General features: G+C 46.3%; 1 protein-coding gene across 1 annotated transcript; it reads left to right on the top strand.

The window, feature by feature from the left end:
• Nucleotides 1-1,666: 1,666 nt before the first annotated feature.
• NOX5 (NADPH oxidase 5) lies at nucleotides 1,667-22,107 on the top strand. Its single transcript, XM_035131716.2, has 15 exons — nucleotides 1,667-1,890; nucleotides 2,532-2,682; nucleotides 3,449-3,659; nucleotides 8,460-8,694; nucleotides 9,975-10,128; nucleotides 12,235-12,410; nucleotides 13,105-13,287; nucleotides 14,403-14,535; nucleotides 15,878-16,026; nucleotides 17,301-17,345; nucleotides 18,168-18,292; nucleotides 18,974-19,028; nucleotides 19,136-19,235; nucleotides 21,042-21,208; nucleotides 21,928-22,107. Exons 1-15 carry the CDS (start codon nucleotides 1,771-1,773, stop codon nucleotides 22,057-22,059), a joined length of 2,136 nt encoding a protein of 711 aa, XP_034987607.2. The 5' UTR covers nucleotides 1,667-1,770; the 3' UTR covers nucleotides 22,060-22,107.
• The last annotated feature ends 3,375 nt before the right edge of the window (nucleotides 22,108-25,482 follow it).

The following is a 25,482-nucleotide window of genomic DNA, read 5'->3' on the forward strand; positions in this document are numbered from 1 at the left end:
GTGGCTCCCAATCTGGTTAAGTAAAATACACATACCGGTATACATATACATATACATATACAATTTCTCTTTCAGGCTGGGCTTTACCTTCCAAAACAGGCAGCTTAACTCTCTCACACATTATAGCATCTTTTCTGCATCAAAAAGAGAAAAATATAAGTAGCTTCCTTGCTGTTACCTGGTTTTGACATTCCCATAGCAACCCATCTCCAACTTTGGTGTCACAAGCTCACCCATCATCTGTTGCTTTACAAGCAGGATTCTGTTCAAAGATGAGTAAAAAGGCTGTGACATGAATAGGACATATTTTCCTGTGTGTTTCTGACAGCTAGAAAATAAAGGCACAGCATGACTCAGGTTGTGTGGACATGATCCAATCTTGCAAAGGTTAGGTACTTTAATTAATGTAAAGAAAAGACAGGAGTCATCACAATCAGCTGCATTTTAAATATAATGCAGCAATAAATAGCCAACCTCAAGCTGAGGATAATGCAAAAGAAAAATTTGTCATGAGATGAGAATCTTGATATTTAAACAAACAGGCAGAGGTTTAACCAAATTGGTTGGCTCAAATCTATGCAATAGGTAATAATACAGCTGCTTCTCTTAGCTATCACAGTGCCAAGCAAGAAATTTGTGTTTGTTTAGTCGCTCACAGATAAGGCACCAAATAGTGTGATGATTTGGTCACTGTCACTGAAAGTAACAAAAGAGTTCAGATCTGTATGGGAAGACTTGTGAAGTTCATCAAATGTGGCATCCACTTTTAAGTCCGCGGGGCTTTAAGCATTCATGTGAGCAACTTGAACTGAGCCAAGGAACTGGTGCAGCTTTTTTGGAACAGAAATTACATGAGTTCTAAATGGAACTCGTTGGTGGCTGCATTTTGGCTCAGTTGACGTATCTGAGTCACCTTCAAGGGCAGCCCTACATAGGACGCATCCCAATAATTCAGTCTGTAACCTACCAGAGCATGGTACCATGGCCAAATAATTGCTGTCCCAAAAGGGACATAGATGGCAAACCAGGCAGAGCTGGAAATAAGCCACCAGTGACAATACTGCATCCAGGAATATCACCAACCTACAGGCCTGCTCCTTCCAAGAGAGTGCAGCCCATAGGACAATTCCCATGGCACTAAGCAATAGCCCCTCAGAATAGCTTTCTGGAAAAAAACTGCCTTGAAGTTAGGAGCAGAACCACTGCAATACAGTACCCCCAACCTCCACATCCCAGAGCCACTCCAGAAAGATACTGTGGTCAGTGTATCAAAAGGTGCGGAGAGGCCAATGAGAACAAGCAGGATTCCGCTCTCCCCACCTCTCTTGATGAAAGTTATCAACCTGGTAAAAGCAGATGCAATCTTCTCAGTCTCTTGAGATAGCTATGACTTCCAGGAAAGCACTCCAGGTACAAATGAAGGGCCATACTGTAACTCACCTCAAAAGCAGGTTTCAGTATGGTTTGTTTACTATGCTGTTTTTACCAGCGTGTGGATGCCATTCAGATTTTCTGCCTACTATACTTTCTGGCAATAAAATATTGAGAGCTTTGATGTCACTAGGGTGCAATATCTAATTGCTTACAAAACACTGAATGACTGTCCCCTTTAACTAACATGTTCTGCCATACCTGAGGTGGTTCCTTCACATTATGAGAACTATCTTTTACAATGCAAAGTTCAGATCAGAAATCTTAACAATCAGCCCAAAGTTGACTGCAAAAAAAAAAAAAATTAAAGGTCCTGCTGGTTTCCAATTTCTTAGCATCATGAACTTAGATGATGACACAAAGTGGCTCGAGTGGGTAGCCAAACAGTTTGAAAGTATCGCCGGGGAAGATAAAGAGATCGACCTGGACGAATTCAAAGCTGCTCTCAAGGTGAAGGAGGCAAGTTTTGTCAAATGGGGTAGGAAACCCAATTGGGCTGAGGATTATGACAATGCAACAATGTTTTTGCTTAGAACGGCCCCTGTGTGAGGAAATATTATGAAGATATTTGGCTTCGCCCCTTCTTTGGGAGGGAATTTGTTCATACAGATTTGCACATGTGTACCTGGAGATGCTTAATTGGGGGTGGTGTGCAGAAGAAAGGTGGCTGATGGAGACTAGGAGATCATTGGCAGAGAAAGAGGGTGCCAAAGAGCAAAATCAGCAGTGCAGGCAAAGAGTGACAGAGAATGAAGGGTAGGGAGGAGGAAACCTCATTGCAGGGTGGCGGGAGAATGCTGGTATCAGTAGGGACTGAATAAGAAAGGGAATATTGACAATTGGGGGATTTGGGGCTAGGTCAGAGTGGGGGGGGCGGTTTTTCTGAGCCGGTTTTTAATTACCAGCCAGATCTCCTTTTATCTGAAAGTCCCCAGTTCACTAATATTTCAAGTACTCAATTGCTTCTATTCCCATAATATTGAAGCAAGGTCTAAATAAAGACTAGTGAGAAATTGGAGGGTGTGTGTGTCTGATTTCCATTACTGGATTAACCCCCGCCCCCCAGTTGACTTTGCAAACATTTTCGCCCTCTCCTATAGTCCTTTTTCGCTGAGCGTTTCTTTGCTTTGTTTGACTTGGATGGAAGTGGCACCATCAGTTTGGACGAGCTGCTGGAGGCCTTGAAGCTGCTGGTACATGGAAGTGAAACAGACAAACTCCGGTTCCTCTTCCAAGTTTATGATGTGGATGGTAAAATTCCAAAACAGCACCCTTGTTCACTTGCATTTTGTCAAAACAAGATCATTGTTCTACCCAGCATTGGCACCTTAGGGCAATAACTACCAATGCTCCTGGCTTGGCCCATTCACATGGAATGGTAAATGACTGCAGCAATGTTTTCTTATCAGATCAGTAATGTTGTTGTAACAGACATAAAAGTAGCTTTCATTTTGGTGCAGAACTTTACTTCTGTTTTAGTGCCAGCATAACTTGATTGCATCTCACTGTATCCTGAAATAAGTCTTCAGAAAGTGTATCAAATCATGGGCTATGAAATATGTTAGAGCATTTACAAGGCTAGCCCAGCATGTCCAAATCCATTGTGTTGGTTGTTGCTTCAGTGCAAAAAAAAAAGGTTATGAAAAAGTCCTCAGGGTTTTTTTAAGAGGCAAGAATATTATAGTTAGCAGTGATTTCATATTTGTGTGTGTGAGTGTGTCGTCGTTGTTGGGCAAAATGCCCTCAGTGGGTCCACTTCCCGAGTGTCCCCTCCTGCTTGCCTCTGTCACCACTGCCCATTCACACCACTGCTTCTGCTTCTCCTTGCACACCTGGAAATGACAGGTGAACAGACGGCAACAGGAAGGAGAGAACACCCCATGCCTCTCTGGGCCTCAGACTAGCTCTGCATGGGCCTGTGTTGCGGTAATCCATTCTAGAGGCTCCAACTGCCTTAAATCTGGCCTGTTGCAGATTAATTTATTTGATGCCGACTGGAGATCCTCTTCCACTGTAGGCAGTGGGTCCATTGAACCTGAAGAATTGCGCACGGTCTTGGAGTCATGCTTGAAGGAGAGTTCAATATCTTTGCCAGAGAAGAAGTTAGATGACCTCACGCTAGCCCTTTTCGAGTCGGCTGACTCTGACAACAGTGGGTCCATCACCTTTGAGGAGCTCAGGGAGGAGCTGGAGCGCTTCCCAGAGGTCATGGAGAACTTAACCATAAGGTATTTCCTCTTCCACCTCCAAATCCAACTTTTCTCAACACACCCAATGCCCTCCAGATGTTTTGGACAATTCCCACCACTCCTGGCATCATAGAGTCATGCTGGCTGGCGTCCATGGGAGTTGTGGCATTAAAACAGCTGGAGAGCACCAGGTTGGGGAAGACTGTCCTAACCCTCTCTGTATCCTGTAACCTCAAATTCCCCCCCTGAAAATGCTGCTGCACTGTCCTGCAGCAGGAGTAAGGCGGCAGCGGAGCTCTCTCATCCTCAGCTCCGCCTTACGATTCTTTCTGCCACTTACAGGAGGATCCATCCCACCAAAGCAACACTTTTTTATTTTTAAAAAAATTTACATCCCGCCTAATTTTCAAAAGAAACTCGAGGCCGGTAGCAAATCCAACCAACACAATGATATTGACATATATAAGAATCCCTGTTAAAACACCAAGCATGAGATTAACACAAAACACCAAAACTACTGTAACAAATTCCAAAACAGCCATCGCAAACAAACATCAAAGAGAAATAAGAGAAAGAGAAGGCTTTCTTAAAACAGGAACTTTTTTTTTTACCAGCTGCCTAAAATTATGCTGGGCCTGGGCCTGACACACCCCGCTTTTCTTAATTTCATAGAATCATAGAGTTGGAAGTGGATGGGCCCCAACGGCCATCCAGTCCAACCCCCTGCCAAGCAGGAAACACCATCATCTCTAGTTTTAGAAAGCTGTGCACCCATCAGACCAAAAGCTTGGGCCAAAGAGCCTGGGAAATACCAGCAGCAGCGCAGCAGGAGCAGAAAGAAGGTGGTGGTGTCAGGTTTCAGTTGCCATCTCTGCAGGCTGGGTGGCTGGGGCTCATGAGAGTTGTAGCTGCAAGCAGCTGGAGGGCACCAGGTTGGGTAAGGCTGCTTTGAACCATTGACTCAGCCTAGACAAGTCATTTTCATTGGCTGCCTAAGAAATATTTCCGCCTTTGACACCTTGAAATGTTCTTGCCAGCAGCACCTGGGGTTTAGAAATAATTACCCGCCCCTGCTTGCTTCCTAGGCTAAGAAACTCGCTCTGGGAGCCTCTTTGAAGGAAAGTTGCACCCTTTTCCCTCAGCCACAGCTGCCTGCATTCTCTTGGGGATGAGCTGCATTCCCCTGCTATGTTTCAGCTCTGCGTAATTGGAACTCTTGAGCCTGCTGCCGCTGCTGTCAGCTGTCATTGCGGCGGAAATTTGCTGCGGCTTGCAACACTGGGGCAGAGAGGACTTCGGTTTCCTTAGCAGATGAAAAACAGCCCAAGCATCTTGTGGCACCCTAAAGATTAACGCATTTATTCCCGCAGATGCTTTCATGGATGAGAGCCTGTTTCGTCAGATGTGCTTGGCTGTGGGTTCTGCCCAACGAATGATGCCGTGATAAATCGGTTCCCATCTTTTAAAGGTGCCCCAAGTCTCTCTTGCTGATTTGGTTGCAGAAAAAAACTAGAGCAGCTGTCCCTCTGGAATTTACCAAGGATCAGTGGTCGGAAGGAGAAAACTCCCTTTGGAAAAAGAGAAGGGCTGTATCTTTGTCTCTAGCTGCTTCCACGCAGGAGCCCTCTAGCACTGCTGGGGTGTTGCTTTTCTGCAATTAACCAGAACCAAAATTAAAACTTAGCATAGCACCATATTATCTAGCAGTAACCTCTCCTGTGGCCAAGACCGTCCTTTGCTTACTCATGAGCAAGTCCCATTTACCATGGATTCTCGGCATCACGATTTGAGTGTTTTGTCCTTGCAGGTTCAGCCTGTTTTGTTGCTGGCTTCTGAGAGAAAGCTAGAGGGAAATTAGCAATGAATAGCCCCTCTGAGCTATAGCCTCTGTGTCAGTTTCTTTTTCCAAAGTAGTGTCATGCCTATCCATGACCTGGTGCCAGATGTGGAGTCATTGGAAGACAAACCAGACACCCCACAGATCAATGACCTTGAGGAGCAGGCAGGTTCCCCTATAGGGGTCCTCTGGGTTGACACCTGCTGGAGCTGTAAGAGGAGAATGCCGGCACCAGAAGCTCCAGTTCCAAGCCAAAGTGCATAGCATGCATCTTTGGGCTCTGTGGGTAAGGAATCCTCTTTTAAGGCATCCCTGAAACTCATTCAGTACCAGAAATGGTTGCCAGGGTATTGTCTAGGATGCCAAAGTATGTAAGGTCATCCTATTGAGCCTTCTAGTTGCTGGAAGCAACACAGGTCTCTGGCTCCTTGCTCCTGAGTCTAGTTCCTTCTCTTTATACCATGCCTAAACTCCCTGTCATGCTAAATGTTAGACTGCTGCCTGACCTGGCCCCTGGATCATATTTTGGACCTAAACTGCTTGACCTTGGTTTGTCCAGACCGCAATACACCTGCAACCCTGCTTAAGCCAGCTGGGACTCAACCCCGGCTGGGCTGCACTGGAACATGGCAGTCCTGTGGCTATAGAGACCAATATGGGAGAGACATGTTTTGTTGCAACTGGGGCAGATGAAGGCATCTGGCTTTGCTGCTGCAGATGCACCGTGGCGTTTCTTCTCTCTGCTCTCCGCCCAGCTGTCATTCCTCCTCTGGTTGCTGCTAAGGATGCATGATCTGTCTCCAGGCACTGCAGTCGTCCTCAAAGGATTCCCACGAGGCAGCGTTGATGTTGCCAGCTTTCATGTCACATTTGCAGACATTGTAACACAGAGGTGGTCTGCCAATGGACCTGGTGCCTAAAGCCAGCTCCCTGTAGAGCACGTCCTACCATCTTCCATTCTGTGGATGGCAAATGACAAAATAGCAGTGAATGTCACGGTTAAAGAAATAGGGATGTGTGGAACAGGCATCCCCAAACTTCGGCCCTCCAGATGTTTTGGACTACAATTCCCATCTTCCCTGACCACTGGTCCTGTTAGCTAGGGATCATGGGAGTTGTAGGCCAAAACATCTGGAGGGCCGCAGTTTGGGGATGCCTGGTGTGGAAGCTCGCGAGTCAACCGATCACACACATGGAAAAGCTGAATCTGAAATATCTGCCTGAAATATAATAAAACCTACATCTGGAAGAAAAGAATGTCAGTTCCAGAGAGGAGCCAAGGCAGAACCAACCTTTACCTATCGCTTTACTTGAGAATTCCACAGGGCTTAGACAAAGTCCAATGGACTTTTCTTTGTGTTGAGCTTCCTGGCAAGGACTAAGTCATGCCAAATCTGGGGTCTGCTGTCCAGTTGGTGCTTTACTTGTCAAGCGATCCTTGGGCATCACAGACGGGGGCTTCTCTGGTCTAAAAGAAACACGACAGGCTGCAGCAAGAGGGTCCATCGAGCAGATCCTGCATCTTCTGAAATCTTTCCATATGTGATAACAGTCCTCTGGTACTCGAGTGAACCAGCAGGTGGCTCTGTGTGATCACTGAGGCTAGAAGCACATGCTGTTCACAGAAGCCAGACCCCAGAACTATCATGCTCCAGTATTTGAATACATATTGAATTGTACACTGGCCTGAGCTGCCTCACCCAAGGCAGAAACATCCACCCACTAGCCATTCTCAGCCCACATAATCTTGTTTCCAGTAAGCCACAGTTCAGCTGCCACTGTGTAACAAAGCTTTCAGAACAGTAGCCACAGATAACTCATGCAAGGGAGCCAAGCCACATGCTATTTGGGAAAGTACGTTTCCCTCTGTGCTTTTCCAGTTCACCTGCCAATCTGCCCCTGGGAGAAACTATTTCCTAACCCCCAAATGGCAATCAGTCATGCTCGGAGGTTGAAGAAAACAACTCAACAACAGTGGTTGTGTCACACCATACATTGAAAGCACATGGCTGCTTCCCCCAAAGAATCCTGGGAACCGTAGTTTGTTAAGGATGCTGGGAAGTGTAGCTTCTGAGGGGGTAAACTACAGTTCTTGGAATTCTTGGGGTGGAGGGAGTCATGTGCTTTCAAACAGAGGGGGGAATGTTCTCAGATGTCCTCTCTAAAGAGCTTGTGGGAAAGCAAAACATTGTGGTAGAAGTAGGATTATGTGAACATTAATTTTGCCCACCCAATATCAGGTCTATTTCTTGGTACATATATTTAGCAACATAGAAGAGCCTGTTGGATCAGGCCAGGGGCCCGTCTGGTCCAGCATCCTGATTCTCACAGCTATCAACCTGATGCCTGTGGGAAATCTGCAAGCAGGATTTGAACGCAAGAGCCCTCTCTCCTGTGGTTTCTAGTCCTGCCCTCTGTCCCATCCATTACCCTACCAGCCCCAGTAGGCAGCAGCTGCCATTGTATAATAATATACAGTACACTGCTGATGAGCTCAGGGTTATGCAAGCTATGTAGCCCAAAGCAGTTTATGTGCTTGTTCATCAGGCATAGACTTACCAAGTTGCACATTGTCCAGTCACATCAATAATAGCAGATTTGTATTTCTCACAAACCAAACCATATTTTTAAGACTGCTCGCTGAAGAAATTTGCAAAAAGTAAGTTTCACCCCCTAACACCAGGGAGAGGGCCTTCTCGGTAGTGGCACCTGCCCTGTGGTACAACTTGCTATCAGATGTTAAGGAAATAAACAAATACCTGACTTTTAGAAAACATCTGAAGGCAGCCCTGTTTAGGAAGGTTTTTAATGTTTGATGTATTTATTGTGTTTTTAATATTCTATTGGGAGCCGCCCAGAGTGGCTGGGGAAACCCAACCAGATGGGCAGGGTATAAATATATTATTATTATTATTATTATTATTATTATTATTATTATTATTATTATTTCCTGACATGCTTCATGGTCTCTTCTCTCTGGGTCTCTCTCTCCCCTCTCGCAGTGCTGCAAGCTGGTTAAAGCCCCCCACTGCTCTCAGGAAGAGCCATGCACCACGCTACCTGCGCCCAGCCTATTGGCATAACAACAGGAGCAAGCTTCTCTTCCTGGGCAGCTACCTGTGCGTGAACATCCTCCTCTTCACCTTTGCGGCCTTGAAGCATGTTGACTCTGGCCCCTGGATCATGTTGGCCAAAGGTTGCGGTCAGTGCCTGAACTTCAACTGTGCATTTATAGTGGTGAGTAACGCGATGAATTCATTATGTAGTGAATGTGTTAAGCGTACAGAAGTGGCCGTGGTGGGTCAGAACAGAGGTCCAGCGAAAAGACGGCACAAGAACAAGTTAATTCTCTCTGTTTGTATTCTATGCTGCTCCTCTAAGGCTAATAAAAACCCATGGCCTCCAATAAGTAACTCGGGCGGTGAGTACCAGCAAGATCTGAGCCACAGTAGGGCTACTGAGAAACAGGAGGGCAATATTGGCCATGCTCAAGGTTTACAAAAGTACAAGAAGTCTTTAAAATATTTTTTTAACCCATTGAGGACTGAAGATACTCAATAAGTTGAGTGTTAATTGGAAAAACAAAAACAAAAGAAGAAAAGGTTGGGGGATGCAATGGAGTGTCTTGGAGAAGGGCATGGCTGGCTCAGCCACCATGATACTCCATTCCATACCACCACCACCAGAACTGTGGAAAGGAACACTTTGTTGCAGGCCCCCTTATTGATTTCTGTCGTCAAATCTCGAATGTTGCTGCTTAGGGGTGCTTTGAATGTTTGAAATAAATAGATTCGCCTAGCCCAGCATTCTGTATCTGACAATGCCCAATTAACAAGCATCCTTGGCAGCCATCCTTGATTTTGTCCAGGCTCCAGAAGATGCTCATAGCCAAGAAATGGAACACAAGCTTTGCATGCATAGATTCAATCCCCAGCCATCTCTAAATGTCTGGGAAAGTACACAGGCTATTCTTTTTTCAGCCAGAACTCACCAGGACTGACTTTTGTCACCTCTTTGGTGCATTGCGTCACCTCTGTAGCTTTGCGACACTTTGGCACACCACTTTGTGTTGCATGATGGAGGTTGCGTCCAGGGGTGGCACGGCAATTGGTGTGGTGTAGTGTGGGGGTAGTGTGGTGGGTGCTCCCCTAAAAGAAGCTCAACAAGTTCTATCATCTCTTTTTCTAGAAAAAAAAGCCCATATGCTGCGAAGAGCCACAACCAATCAGGCTATACAGCTAGAACAGGCTTCCTCAACCTCGACCCTCCAGATGTTTCAAGACTACAATTCCCATCATTCCTGACCACTGGTCCTGCTACCTAGGGAGCATGGGAGTTGTGGGTCAAAAACATCTGGAGGGCCGAGGTTGAGGAAGCCTGTGCTAGAAGGACTAAACCTTTGACTCAGTATAAATCCATTTCATATGCTTGTGGAGCACTGTCCTTTTAGAAGCATGGCTGGTACAAACACATGGCTCTTCAACTAACTTCTACAGCTATTTTCTCACCCCTTGAAGGTGCTGATGTTGCGCCGATGTTTGACCTGGTTGCGGGCTACCTGGTTAGCCAGGCTTCTGCCTCTAGACCAGAATGTCATTCTGCACCAGCTAATGGGCTATGCAGTGGCGGTTCTAACAGCGATTCACACAGGGGCCCATGTGGCCAACTTTGGTAAGTGACAGTGTTCTAATTATTTTTAAATATATTATATACCCGGTATATATATGGCCTTTCAATCCTACCATGCCTCCTTTGAAGTAACAGGTAGGCCTCACTGCACCCAGTGGCAGGGGGTGTTTTGGGGGGAGAGGGGTGGAAGGAAACCCAGACACAAAAATGGAACCTTTTGACTGCTGAACCCCTCGAGTTACCCTAGTGGCAGGAGGGGACTCAGAGGGGGGCAGCATGAAGAAGGAGGAGGATTAAGTTAATATGATAAGAATAAGATTTTGAATTAGAACAGAAAACCCGCCATAATTAATTGAAGAAGTTAAGAAATCCAGGAGGAAGAGAACCGGGGAAGCCGCAAACAAACTGTGATGAGAATAAGATATTGAATTTATATATTTTTCTTTTCCCTTTTTCTTTTTTCATGTTTTTTCTTTTTTTTCCCTATCTGTTGTTTTGTTGTTAAGCAAAGTGATATTGAAGAATTAGCTGGGGGATAGACCAAACCCCAGAGATCCTCCGCCTATGTCCTCTCAGTGGCAGGGGGGGAGGAGGGAGGGGGGAGGTCAAACCCAGCTTAAAATGGACCCCTTTGTTTCCCAATGCCCATGGGTATCACTGGTGGCAGAAGTGGCCTTGTGGGGGGAGGGAAAATGAAGGGACTGGGCTTATTTTGTATGTGTTGTATGTTTTGTCTTTACAAAATTAATAAAAATTATTATAAAAAAAATGAAGTAACAGGTAGGCCTGGGGGCTCTGTGGACTTTCCACTTCCACCATAAGGACATAACAATGATTTTAGCCACCCATGGGCCGCTCTCCTGTGTTTTCCCTGTGGTGCTTGCATCTTTTTATAGGCTACAGAAAAATTGACTTTTTTAAAGAGTCCAATAGCACAATCTCCACAGGTGTAAATGACTTAGCACTAATTTCTCCCTTCCTTTTTTTAAAAAAAGAAGTGTGGTTTTTACTTGTGCAGTGATGCCTATTGCCATGCATATCCACATAGGCACACTTGAACTACTGCCTTTGCCCATGGTGTCATTTTATCAGCATGTTGCTCCCCCCCCCTTAATCAGGATTTTAATTTGCGCTAAAACACCTATTTTTGAAATCTGAAATATTCACACGCAATAGTGCGTAAATCAGAATTTGTGTATTTTTTTATTGCATACATTAATGTATCGTTGTGTTTTGTTTCTAAAGGCTGCCTGCTCTGGCATTTCTGGATGGTATCATTTTATCACCTCGTTCGCCTACTCCAATCTTCCAAGTTGCTCTAAAACTCTTTGAAACATCTGCTTCAAGTTTTTGAAGCAACTGTGCTATAGCAGTTGTCAGGGGGTTGTTGCGGCTACTCTCGAGGAACGACGCTCCAGTCTGTGTTGTCTTTAAGAGTTTTATTGTGCATACTATTTACAGTGCAGAGACATTAGAAAACATGACCGCCTAGTCACTTTCAGAACCCAGCAATGGCTTCCATCTGCTTTTCGGGCAGCATAAAAGCCTGGGCACCCCAAAACGCCGCCCCTTCGCCCTACGTGTGGGTGCGTGCCTCAATTCGGGCGCCGGAAGGCAAGGTCTCCCCTCTTGCTGGCTGGGGCGGCGCCTGGGCTCCGACGTCTCGCTGAGCCCCTCATCTGCTGACCCTCGACCAGAGCGGTGTCAAGGCTCGGGCATGTCTCTGAGCCCCTTCTGCACGCTCTAAAATGTGCTTTAGTGCATATCTGGACAGTTGTTTAAAATGGAATTGTTTAAAGGTCTAAAAGAGACATGCTCTGGTCCTTCTCCAACACCTTGCTCCTTGCTCACATGCTTTGATGTGGGCAGAACGGATCAGGATGTTCCCATACAAAAAGTGCTATCTGCTTGAAGAAAGTGTGTGCACTCCCTACATTCCCTGCCTACACAAACAGACATACTGTCTGCTCCAACATGCCAGGGGTTTATGGGAGTTGTAGTCCAACTCTCATCTGGATGATGCAAGTTTGGCGAAGGCTGTCTTAGAGCTTCACGGTTCATATCATAACACAGAATGCCGTTATTGCGGTGCTAGTCCACTGCACGACTTGAATTCTCTGAGTGGAGGTCTTTCTCTCCCCCCTGTAGTGAGAATGTCTCAGATCAAAGGCACTTATCAGCTTTGGGAATACCTCTTCACCACCCGGCCTGGGATTGGCTGGATTTATGGAACTGCCTCCCTCACAGGTCTCGTGCTGCAGCTCCTCATCGCCCTCATGCTGGTGTGCTCTAGCACTTTTGTCCGCAAGGGTGGCCATTTTGAGGTGATGTACTTGACTTCCTCCTCCTTTCTGTTGCTAACGTCAAATAATAATAATAATAATTTATACCTCGCCCATCTGGCTGGGTTTCTCCAGCCACTCAGGGCAGCTCCCAACAGAATATTAAAAACACAATAAAACATCAAACAAGTTCCCTAAACAGGGCTGCCTTCAGATGTCTTCTAAAAGTCAGATAGTTGTTTATTTCCTTGACATCTGACAGGAGGGCGTTCCACAGGGCGGGTGCCACTACCGAGAAGGCCCTCTGCCTGGTTCCCTGTAACCTCACTTCTCGCAGGGAGAGAACCGCCAGAAGGCCCTCGGAGCTGGACCTCAGTGTCCGGGCAGAACAATGGGGGTGGAGACGCTCCTTCAGGTATACAGGGCCAAGGCCATTTGCCTTTCAAGTCAAGCAACTCCAAGTGTCAGTAATCTCTTTTGAGCTTTATTTATTTTAAATTATTGATGTGCCCTTCATCTGATTTTAACTTTGGGCTCACCCACATTTCCTCTTGTCCAGTGGAAACTTCAACCCACAGAAAAAAAAAGATTGACATTTGAACTGATTCAGTGGTACACAGCGGGTTTTCCCAGGGAGAAGTGGTGGGACAAGCAGAAGTGTAGACAAGCCCTTAATCATTCAAAACACCTCCTTGCTCTCTTGAAAAAGGAATATGCTCTTCTTTGTCGCCAGCAGGTCTTCTACTGGACTCACCTTTCTTACATCTTCATTTGGGCTTTGCTAATTGTCCACGGTCCTAATTTTTGGAAGTGGTTTGTGGTGCCTGGATTTCTTTTCCTCTTAGAGAAGATCTTCGGTGTTGCCATGTCACACGTTGGAGGACTGTACATAGTAGAAATCAACCTCTTGCCCTCAAAGGTTTGCTTCCCAAACAATGGTGAATTAAACGGGGAAATGTGTGAAAATACCTAATTTTCCGAACAGAGTAGAGGTGGAAGTGGCTTGAGCATCTGATTTGATTTCCCCGAGCTTACAAATCATTCTGATTTGTTTCAGGGAGTTTTATAGGATGCTGTGTCAATCCCAGAGTTTTCCGTGCATTTTTAACATCAATTTCCTTACCCAAGAAATTCATAGCATCCTAGAATTGCAGCGTTGGAGTGGACTCCAAGGGTCATCTCTAGTCCAACCCCCTGCAATGCAGGAATCACAGCTCAAGAATCCCCGACAGATAGCCATCCATCCTCTGTTTAAAATCCTCAAATGAAGGAGAGTTCACCACCTTCCAAGGTAGTACATTTCACTGTCAAACAGCTATTGCCGTCAGAAAGTTCTTTCTAAGGTTTAATCGGAATCTCCTTTATGGACATTTGAATCGCTTGGTGTCAGGTCGTACCTTGTAGTGCAGGCGAAAACAAGCTGCTCCATCTTTCATGTGAATGCCTGTTCAGATATTTGAAGAGGGCACTCATATCACCTCTCATCCTTCTCTTCTCCAGCCTAAATGTACCTAACTCCCTCAATTGTTCCTCATAATAACAAACATTCTGAATAGAATTATTGTTGAATGGATTTGCATAGAACAGGCACGTCCAGCAGGTAGATCGTGACCTACCAGTAGATCACTGGACATCTGTGGTAGATCACTGGCAGATCACTGGCTCCCCTCAAAGAAGCTCAACAACTTTGGCTCCCCTTAAAAAAGCTCAATTTTCCCCCCTGCACCCACAAAAAGCACAACAACTTTGACCTGAACCCCAAAAAAGGGAGTAGGTCACTGCCAGTTTTTAACTCTGTAAGTAGATCGCAGTCTCTTGGGAGTTGGCCACCCCTGGCATAGAACATGCACAGCCTCATTGTGTAACCTGAATTTGCTGACATGCGACAGAATCCCAACCCGCTAAATAGTGACCATCTAGAAGCCTCCTATGAGCTGGGCATTGTTCTTCCAGGTCATATGCAAACAAGATGTTGCCTTAGTTGACAGCATTTCCCCTCTTCACATGTGCCCCATCTTGCTCTTTTTGATCCAGGTAACTCATCTGGTGATCAAGAGACCTCCGTTTTTCCACTACAAACCTGGTGACTACGTGTACCTGAATATTCCAGTCATAGCCAAGTATGAATGGCATCCATTCACCATCAGCAGTGCTCCAGAGCAAGCAGGTAGATCCCAAGCCAACCAGAAAGCAGCCTGGGCTGGGGTTTAAAGGCAAGGGCATCAGTCAACCCACACCAACCTGGCACCCTGCAGGTGTCGTGGGAATGGTTGCACTCAGGTCCTGTTTGCGTGTTTCCCATTGAGGCACCTGATTGGCCACTGTGAGGACAAGGCATTGGATTAGATGGATCCACTGGTTTGATCCAGCAGCCAGGGTATTCTTGTGTTATTATTATTATTATTATTATTATTATTATTATTTATTGAATTTATATACTGCCCTATGCCTGGGGGTCTCAAGGCAGTTCACAGAATAAAATCAAGATATAAAACCACAAAATACTTAATAAAAATAAAAACAGCAACCCAATACCCTCCCCCCACCCAAAAAAACCCCACATTTTTAAAGGGCATAGGATGTAAACTGATCAACAAAATGCCTGGTTAAAAGGAACGTTTTTGCCTGGCGCCTAAAGGTGAATGAAGGTGAACTTCTCTGGGGAGAGCATTCCGAAGATGGGGAGCCACTGCAGAGAAGGCCCGTTCTTGTGTTGCCACCCTCCGGACCTCTTGAGGAGGCGGCACATGAAGGAGGGCCTCAGAGGATGATCTCAGGGTCTGGGTAGGTTCATATGCAAAGAGGTGGTCCTTGAGGTATTGCGGTCCTGAGCCATTTAAGGCTTTGTAGGTTAAAACCAGCACTTATGCCAAGTCCTCCTATCAGTCCCAGCCAGACGCTATAGTTGAAAACATCTGGAGGGTATCAGGTTGGCAAAGGATGGCATAAAGGGTGTAAAAACCTTGATATGTAATCTGTCTGGTCCCACTGTCTGTCATGCCAGGAAGAAAGAGTCCCATGCTATTGTCCCAGAGCAGCAACTCAGGGCTGTGCAGATATAGTGAAGCAACCCCCGTCAATGCTGCAATGGATTTCTCTCTGTAGAAACATTGATAAAGTCACTTCTCTCCCTAATCCCCTTCTTGTGACCCAGGCTTGATATTCCCATTGGTCTGTATGTGCTATGGAATTAACATTGGTCCTGTTCCTCCTTTTTTTCAAAAATCAAGTTTGCAATATTCCAAAAGGCTTGCAAAGCTCAGATCAGGCTCAGCACGTTTCAGGTAGAATCCCTTTCCTGGTGTCTCCAGCCCACCCAAACCTTGACACATCATCCCTGAGGCTGCTGTAAGTAAGTGGTGAGTTCCTGCCTCTTAATTTGGGAAAGGTGGCCTTGAACTGCTTCTTGCTATGAGGTGTGTTAGCTCCTGGCTCTTGACTCAGTTTAACAAGGACTGCTAAGGATGCTTGTGTTCCTCACTGGGTAACCTTCTGCTTTCTCTCCAAAGGGACCATCTGGCTGCATATACGGTCCCTGGGACAGTGGACCAACAGGCTATATGAATACTTCTGGAATCAACAGGAGTGTCGTGGCCACAGGTCCGAATGGCTGGACAGAAAGGCAAAGAAGAAAAACAGGTCCCAGAAATGGGTGCAGGTTTGCTATTAAAACAACTCAGTAACCATGATTGTGGGGTCTTCTATAGCATTTTTAAAATCTTAATGGGTTGATTCTAAGTTAAATTCTTTGGCATTGCACTGGATGCAGACGGTACTGGGGGGTTATGGGGTGGGGGTAGAGGCAAAGCTGAGGCTCTGTGCATGCTTGGACATTCATTTTTAGAGAAATCATTTCCATATGGAGCAAGGTCTTTTGTGGGGAGGGGGGTTACAATTTGTGTGGGCAGAATACTGAGCACAACCCATCACGGACTCACCCAGCCCTTGTCAAGTTGTGGACAGCAACACAGAGCTGAAGCAAGGCCAAGAGGGCCGCAGGTCAGATCCTGCAGCTCACCATGAACTTTTGTTCCAGAAATGTCTCTTTGGCTCCTCTGACCTGGACCAGCCTGTGGCCAGCAGTTCCGACGAGATGGTTGAGATCTTATCTTACATGCCCATCAGGCATCCCAGCTGGGAGACTGCGAGTGTCGGAGCAGCCAGCCAGTGCAAGGAGGGGAACACACAACCCAGAAGAGGAAAGGTCTTGCTTCTCCTGGCAAATATGTATACATTCCATCCTTGATAGACCTGCCCCTCTCCTGCACCGAAAGGCATACTTCAGCTCTTGCTATATGGCAAGGAATCCAGAGGCTGTGCGGCAGGGTTTAGTTTCCTTCAGGAGTGAGGCTACAGGAGGCTTAGGTCCTTTCTTGAATCTTGACAAATGTGCAAGGAGAACAGAGCGGAAGCAAACAGACTCCTAAGACAGACATGAAAATTTTCACCAGTCCCCTTGTGCTTCCAGGCCAGCATCTATATAGCACTAAACTCACAGCCCTATTCCTCTGTTTCTGAATGAAAAAAGTGTGCATGCACACGAAAGCTCATACCAAAATAAAAACTTAGTTGGTCTTTAAGGTGCTACTGAAGGAATTTTTTTATTTTGAATGAAAAAAGTTCAGCTTCTTTCATCTCTCCTTACAGTGCTGGTTTCAGACTTGCAGGTGAATTGCCCTCTTAAGGAAACTTGCACAGTCATTAGGGAACATCAGCACTGTGAACTGGCAGGGTATATTGTTGGTGTGCTTTTTCTGTCCTTTAACATATGTTTCCTTATTCTTTGTTAAATAATAATAATAAAAAAGAGAAAGGGGAAAATGAGAAAGCAAAAGAAACAATAATTTACAGAGCCACCCACCCCTAAATAGGGCTCTTCTTTCTAATGGGCTATGGTGGAGCTTTTGCTAACAAGAACATATTTGTTAACAGATTCCTGGCAGGCTTATTGAGAATCAGAGACTCTGTAACATCAAGGTAAGATCTGCTGCTGCTCTATGAAATGCCCTGAGCACCCACAAGCAGGCTCTGTACAGGTTCTGTACAGAGTATAGAAACATCTCTTCCCCAGAGACATAAGGAGGCCCTATTTTGGGGGGTGGGGGTGCAGGAGGGAGCAACCAGGTATCAGGAGAAAGCAGGTAGGCAGTTGAGGGGAAAAGAGGTGGGAATGTGCCCTGGACAGAGACAGAAGCATATTAGCACCTCCAACACCACAGTTTTCTTAGCGTGTGCCAGGAGGTGATGCTAAGCTAAAATGTGGGAGAGGGCTTTGGGACAATGTCCCCCCTCTTAAAAAGATGTCCCCTCACTTTTGATGCAGTTTAAATCTCTCTCTCTCCCAGAGTGAGAGGAAAGTGAAAGCTTTGCTTGCCCTCTGTTCTGTCACGTAGCCAAATCTAAATAAATAGGCTATATCTGGTGCTGTGGTGACATCATGTTTGTTACACAATCCCTGATGGGCTGGGATCATGCAGGGAAGAAGCCCTTCCGAGAGAAAAGTTGGCAGCAAGACAGCAACCGACAAGAAAAGCGATGGCCACATAGAGGCATCCCAGAAGGGAGGGAAAGTGGCGGCTAGTGGCAATAGCAGGGGGGTGGTGAATCGCTAGGCAAGCCAGGCCCAAATGCAGGCCAGTGTTCTGAACTCCCACAGTTGTGAATTCTTCCTTATCACTAACTAAGAAGATTGTTCACTGAAAGCTCAGTTAACTCCTCTGCGGTCTCCGAGGACAAATGGTAACGTAACAGATTTACCACGAACAGGATCAAATGAGTGTCGTGCCGTTACCTCCCTAGTGTTACATCGATGGTCCTTATGGGACTCCCACGCGAAGGATCTTCACATCAGAGCATGCTGTTCTGATAGGAGCAGGAATTGGGATTACACCCTTTGCCTCCATTTTGCAAAGCATCATGTTCAGGTTGGTCTGCTGCAGATTAGAATCAATTCTTTTGTCAAAGTTGCAGAACCTGCATTCCCCCCCCCTTTCCAAAACTAGTTTTAGAATGTGCAATCTTTTATTTGATCAACATCTTCTGCAAGGGTGAGGAAACCTTTTCAGTCTGAGAGCTATATTCTCATATGGGTACCCCCTAAGGGTCAGGGCAAAAGCGGGTGTGTCTGTACCCTTGTACAGCAGATTAAATTCCAGCCCCCCCCCCAAAAGCCAGAGGTCACCACAGATGGTGCATCTCTACAGTCTTCATCCAAGTTAGCAAGAGGGAGTATCAAGGACACATTCCAGCCTTTCCTAAACATTCAGGAAGTGTAGCTCTGGGGAGGAAGTGTGGCTTACTGAGAATCTTCATGGATCTGCCTTTGGTTCTTGGAGGTCTGCATCCCACCCCAAACCCTCTCCTAGCCTGAGGTTTCCCAGGTCTACTGTCAAAAAGGCAGTATGATTCAAAACCTTGTCTACTTCTTGTAAATCAATACACGCAACTTTTAAAAATGGTTGCCACTTTTTAAAAATCACCATTGAACTTTCCAAGTAATAAGCAACAGCCATTCCTGGTTGTATTTGTTAATGCCAGCTGCTTAGAGAGGCTGGCAATTCTCTGCTCACCTCAAAAGATACCCTATAATTTTTCCTCCTTTCTAGACACCGTATGCGAAAGCAAACCTCTTCTAGCCAGGAAAACATGAAGCTCCTGAAGGTGAGGTGACGTCCTCAGCTGTGGCTTGGATGTTTGTGCAGAAAAGCATTTTTTGCTACAAAAACAATGAACAGCAGTAGCAGTAAGTAAAACCTTCTTGTCTTTAGGTTGACTTTATCTGGATCAACAGAGACCAAAAATCATTTGAATGGTTTGTAAGCCTGCTGACCCAGCTGGAAATCAATCAGGCCGAAGAAGACCCTAGCAGTAGGTGACCAATTTTTGTCCTTGTCTTTGTTTAACTGTGACCCAAACTGAACACCATCCTCAAGAGGATGAACCAGAATGGTGCCCCCTGATGCTTCCAAAGTGCTTAAACTGTAGGTTGGATATATTTTGATGGGAAAACTGGACTGAATTCACACATGAACCATTCTACACCCCCAGCACCCTCCCCCCCTCTCTCCCTTTCTCTTAGTGGGGTGCCAGAAAACCTGAACTGGCTCAAAACACAGAATTTCTCCATTCTAACATCCAGGCTTTTCCTTGTTGAAATTAATGTTAAAAAACCTACCATGTTTCAGTTGATCTCTCAATATGATTTCAGAGAAATGTGTGATGGATCATTGGGTGGAGTGGGGGGGGGCTGCGCAAGGTATGCCCACTGCCTGCCACCGCCAATGCTCCTGGCAGCCATGCCACCAGCATGTTCAGCATGCATGAGGTGGTCCTCTATGTGTGTACCAATGTACCAGCACAGAACTTCTCTACATGCGGTTAGATCCTGGGCCTACCGAAGTGGCGCATGCTCTAGTTATCTCCTGCTTGGACTACTGCAATGCACTCTATGTGGAGCTGCCTTTGAAGGTGACCCAGAAACAACAGTTAATCTGGAATGCGGCAGCTAGACTGGTGATTGGGAGCGGCCGCCGAGACCATATAACATTGGTCCTGAAAGACCTACATTGGCTCCCAGTATGTTTCTGAGCACAATTCAGTGTTGGTGCTGACCTTTAAAGCCCTAAATGACCTTGGCCCAGTAGACCTGAAAGAGCGTCTCCACCCCCATTGTTCAGCCCGGACACTGAGGTCTAGCGCTGAGGGCCTTCTGGCGGTTCCCTCACTGCGAGAAGTGAGGTTACAGGGAACCAGACAGAGGGCCTTCTCGGTAGTGGCGCCCGCCCTGTGGAATGCCCTCCCGCCAGATGTCAAGGAAATAAACAACTACCTGACTTTTAGAAGGCATCTGAAGGCAGCCCTGTTTAGGGAAGATTTTAATGCTTGATGTTTTATCCTGTTTTTAATATTCTGTTGGGAGCTGCCCAGAGTGGCTGGGGAAACCCAGCCAGATGGTCGGGGCATGTACCATATGTATGCATGTACGTATTATTATTATTATTATTATTATTATTATTATTATTATTACCAGGACCTCACCCACCTCTTATGTGGAGGAGCTTTATGCACATACAGTGGTACTTCGGGTTGCAGACCCAATCCGTTCCGGGGTGCCATTCGCACCCCGAAAAGTCCGCAACCAGAGCGGCAATAGAACACATGCATGAAAGCATGATAGAGCGCTTCTGCACATGCATGAAAGCACGCAAAACGCTTCTGCGCATGCGTGAAGTGTGCAGAATGCTTCTGTGCGTGCATGCGTGGCGGAACCCAGAAGTAAGCACTTCCGGGTCCGCCACGTTTGTATCCTGAAAGAATGCAACCCGCAGTGGATGCAACCCAAGGTATGACTGTATTTGTTGCCATGCCCGTGTTGAGCCACATCTCATGAGGGCCAAAGATGGGAAGAGGCTGTAGCTCAATAGAAGAACCCCTGCTTTGCAGTCCCCGATGGCATCTCCAGGCAGGGCTGGGAGAGGTTTCCTGAAGCCCTGGAGAGCCACTGCTGCCAGTCAGTGTAGACAATACTGAACTAGATGGACCCAAGGGTCTCGGTCCATATAAAGCAGTTTCCTCTGTTCCTATGCAGCTGGTGGATTGAGGGGAGGGTCACAAACACCTGAACCCACAACCCCCACGCTTCACCTATCTTTCCATGTTCTTTCTGATGTGCAGACTGCTTCTTGGAGATGCACTTGTACATGACCTCTGCGCTCGGCAAGAATGACATGAAGGCTATTGGCCTGCAGATGGCGTTAGATCTCCTAGCCAAAAAGGAGAAGAAAGACTCCATCACGGGCCTCAAGACAAGAACCCAGCCGGGGCGCCCAGATTGGAACAAGGTAGACTTCACAAAGCTACTTTTAACACAGTTTACAACAGCTTCCCACCCCCAAAACCCAGTGCCCCATGTACGTATTTGAGCTGCAGCTCTCACCAGTCCCTGACACCAAAACAGCTGCCTGGTACCAGGTTGGGAAGACTGATTCCCAAGCATCTTTGTGGCTGTGGTGTGAGCTGCTTTTAAAGAACAGATTCTAGGTCAGTATTTCGGGGACTCTGGGCTCATCCATACTTCTGCTTGTCGCAGAATCTTCTGATTCGAGAGCCCATAAATCTGAATCAGAAGAAACATCTATCGGGTTTTCTGTGGGTTGGTGGGTTTTCCCTGGTAAAGTGGTGGGGCAAATGGAAAATCACTCAGGCAGTGCTGGGAAAGCGGAAAACTTCTCGGATGCATGCTTTCTAGGCACCAGACAAGCAGAAGTGTGGACAAGCGCTGGTACAGGGGAGGGACCTCAGGTTCAAATGCCTGCTCAACCTGCTCAGTGGGTTCCCTTGGGCCAGGCAGCCTCAGCCTAACTGACCCCACAGAGCTTGTTGTGAAAATAAAATGGGTGCGGGCGGAACCTTTGGAGGAAGGGCAGAATAAAAATGCAATATTTTTTTTAATGCATTTGAGATGTATCGGGGGAGCCCAAGGTGAGGCCATTACCTTCTTCTGAAACTTGAAAAGAGAGTTGTTAGAATTCTGTCTTGTATCTCTTCCCGGTACCCCCAGCTTTTTCAGAAACTAGCGAAAGAAAACAAAGGCAAGGTCCACGTCTTCTTCTGTGGCTCTCCAGCTCTTGCCAAGGTCATCAAAGCTCATTGTGAGCAGTTCAACTTCCAGTTCTTCAAGGAGCACTTTTAAGCAGCATCCCCGGGGGCCATCCTGGACTGAGATGTTAAGGCTGCAAGTTATGCGTGAGTTAAGTAGGCATTTTGATTTGTGGGGGGGGGGGAACATTTGTGGAATAGTTCACCAAGACCCCCAGCAATTTTCAAGTGGTCATTAGAAATTTTTTTTGTTAACTGCTGTCCTAGAGATGCTTTGTGAATCAACCCTTCCTTTGTGTTTGAATGGGCCAAACAACACATTGTGGTTCATCATGTAGTTTACCATTGAATAAAAAGACCTTTCTTTTCTGAAATAGCCAGCATGAAAGGCAGTTGTCTGGATTGGGAGGGAGGTCAGCATGGGGAGGAGAGGGGGCTTGAACACTTTGTTCCCTGCTGTGATCCCAATCTGGATCCCTCTACACACGCACACACACACACCTGGGTTCTGGCCCTTTCTCTTCTCTCTTGCAACTGTATGCAAGGAGGAGGAGAAGGGAATGTCTCCTGCAGAGTCACGATTGCAATGGGAAAGGACAGTGGGGAAAGCTCAGCTGACCAGGCTCCTTAGGGGCAGAAGAACATAGAATCATAGAGTTGGAAGAGACCACAAGGGCCATCCAGTCCAACCCCCTGCCAAGCAGGAAACACCATCTGAACATGTTCAGTTCAGGGTGAGGAACAGCAGTTGGGCTGACTCGGGATGCTTTTGCCAGCTGCGTAGCGCAACCCGTCCCAGAATTCCTTGCAATGCCACAGAAGACACTCCGAGCTCACACATGCATGACTGGCTCATTTGAGAGCCCCCGCCCCCAATATTGCCACTCTAAGGCCCTGCTCTCTGTGTCTTTCCAGGGAGTCTTCTCTTCTCATGAGGTGGCCAAAGTATTGGAGCCTCAGCTTCAGGATCTGTCCTTCCAGTGAGCACTCAGGGCTGATTTCCTTCAGAATGGATAGGTTTGATCTTCTTGCAGTCCATGGGACTCTCTCAAGAGTCTCCTCCAGCACCATAATTCAAAAGCATCAATTCTTCGGCGATCAGCCTTCTTTATGGTTAGCTCTCACTTCCATACATCACTATTGGGAAACGCCTACTACCACCCAAAGACAATTTCATGTTTCCAGCTTATCTGCATCTATTTGCCCAGCGCTGGCACAGCGTCCTGAGTAAGACACTGGGAGGCAGATCAGGAAAGTGCCTGGTTCAAGTCTTTCCTTAGCTGTGACAGCACCAAGTGGCCTGGGCCAAACCTCCCCTCCCAGCCTGCAGCCTCAGCCTTCCTCTCTGTAATACAGGGAAAATAGAGATGGATAACAAGTGATGGCAGCAAGGCACTGGATGTGAAACACTTTGGACATTTGAAAGTGCCATATAAATGCAAAATACATTTTAAATAGACTTTTTAAGCACAAATGCCTCCAAAAGTGGTTTGCAACCATTTACAATACAAATCCACGAATTCCAGAATAAAATAAACATTTAAGTATTCAAAGTGCACATTACCAGCATTATATACAATTAAAATTTATCAATCGGTCCCCCTCAAAATACTATCTTTTTGAAAAACTGAGGCTTTAAGACCTGTTTAAAATTAAATTATTACTTCCCTGTGCCCCTTTCCACCTGCTCAAAATGTAAAAACGTTCAAGGTGTGTTTTAGCCCTCCTCCCTCTGCCAACATTAATTTTCTTCGCCACCAGAGGGAGCCAGCACCTCACCATCCAAAATATCCCTCCTTGAGAGAGAATTCATGTGGCTCTATCAGCAGATGTATGAATAATTGGAAGGAGATTTTGCTTCCAACCAGGGATTTTCACTGCTACTTTCACAGCATAAGAAGCAATTCTTCTGCAGAAGCAGATTGTGATTTCCCCCACCCCCCCAAAAAAGCAGGGGATGCAGAAACCAGGTCAGACAGCACATCTTGCCTGCCACTTTTACCTGTTCTTCCCATATTCTCATTGCAAGCAGCTGCCAGGGCTGGACTTTGATGGGTGCTGCTAGCACAAATCAAATTCTGTCCAGCTGTGCCAAACTTTCCAAGGAAGTACCAACATCTCCCTTTGTGAGCCACAGAACAAAGCGGGGGCCTTCTCTGCTTTTGGTCAAGTTAGCCAACCTTGGCCACAGTCTCTTCCGGCCAAGGGATCCATCCTGCCCTGTCTTCTTAGTTCAGAGGCCTCATATACCATGGCAGAAAAATCACAAGAACAGCTGGTTTCTGTGGCTCATAGAAGTAGCCAGGGGGGCACCCCCCATCAAGTGCATAAAGAAAATACTTAACTAAAAGTGGAAAGATTTTTCTGAACACTTGGGGTCAAAAGAAAGTACTGTACAGTCATACCATGGAAGTCGAATGGAATCCATTCCGGAAGTCCGTTCGACTTCCAAAACCAAAGTGTGGCTTCTGATTGGCTGCAGGAAGCTCCTGCAGCCAATCAGAAGCCGCAGAAGCCCCATCAGACGTTCGGGTTCCAAAGAACGTTCACAAACCGGAACACTCACTTCCGGGTTTCCAGCGTTCAGGAGCCAAAACATCCAAGTACCAAGGCGTTTGGGATGCAAGGTACGACTGTAATTTAAAACAACTGTTGTTGAGACATTTCATTCTGAATATGCTAGATAGAGCCAGACAGAGGATGATGGCAAGTGGGTGTCCTGCCCACTTCTAACATGAATCCCAGCTACGCACATGGGGCTGGCAGCTGTTTGTACTGTAATTAAATTGGTGTTAGATTAAATATCCCCCACCAAGAACACTGTGACTCTCTTGGTAAAAATTGGTTCAATGGCCTTGACAAACTTAACTTGGATGTCACAATCTTTTTGTTTGGGAGAATGGGCCTTTGCATAACCAAAGAGATGGTCAAGTACAAGTGATGTGTTGCCACAGAAACTAAATAGCTGGAGATTCTTCTGGAAGGGGAAGTATATTTTTATTCTTCCCTCACTTTCTGGAGGCGATGTCATCAAAATGCCTCCTGTTTGCAGGGCAGCCTTGAAACTGGGCCTGAGAGAGACATAACAAGAGGCTTGACTTGCTCTTGATAAGAATCATAGAATCATAGAATAGAATCATAGAGTTGGAAGAGACCACAAGGGCCATCCAGTCCAACCCCCTGCCAAGCAGGAAACACCATCAAAGCATTCCTGACATATGGCTGTCAAGCCTCTGCTTAAAGACCTCCAAAGAAGGAGACTCCACCACAATCCTTGGCAGCAAATTCCACTGAATTAAATAAAAATAATCCTTGCTCGTCCCCCAAGAAACCTAATGGGAGCAGGATCCACTGGAGTGTCGACACTGTGAACCTTCCTTCCCATGCTGAGCTTGTATAAATGGGTATATAAACCTCAAATCACAGAAATCTGCATTTCTGTCCTGAAGTCTGTTGGGTCATATGCAAATCCTACCCCACCTGTGGCCTTGCTGGCTGCTAGCTGTGGGGGAGAGAG

The sequence above is a fragment of the Zootoca vivipara genome, chromosome 14 (assembly GCF_963506605.1).
Source record: "Zootoca vivipara chromosome 14, rZooViv1.1, whole genome shotgun sequence".
NCBI classification, from domain to species: domain Eukaryota; kingdom Metazoa; phylum Chordata; class Lepidosauria; order Squamata; family Lacertidae; genus Zootoca; species Zootoca vivipara.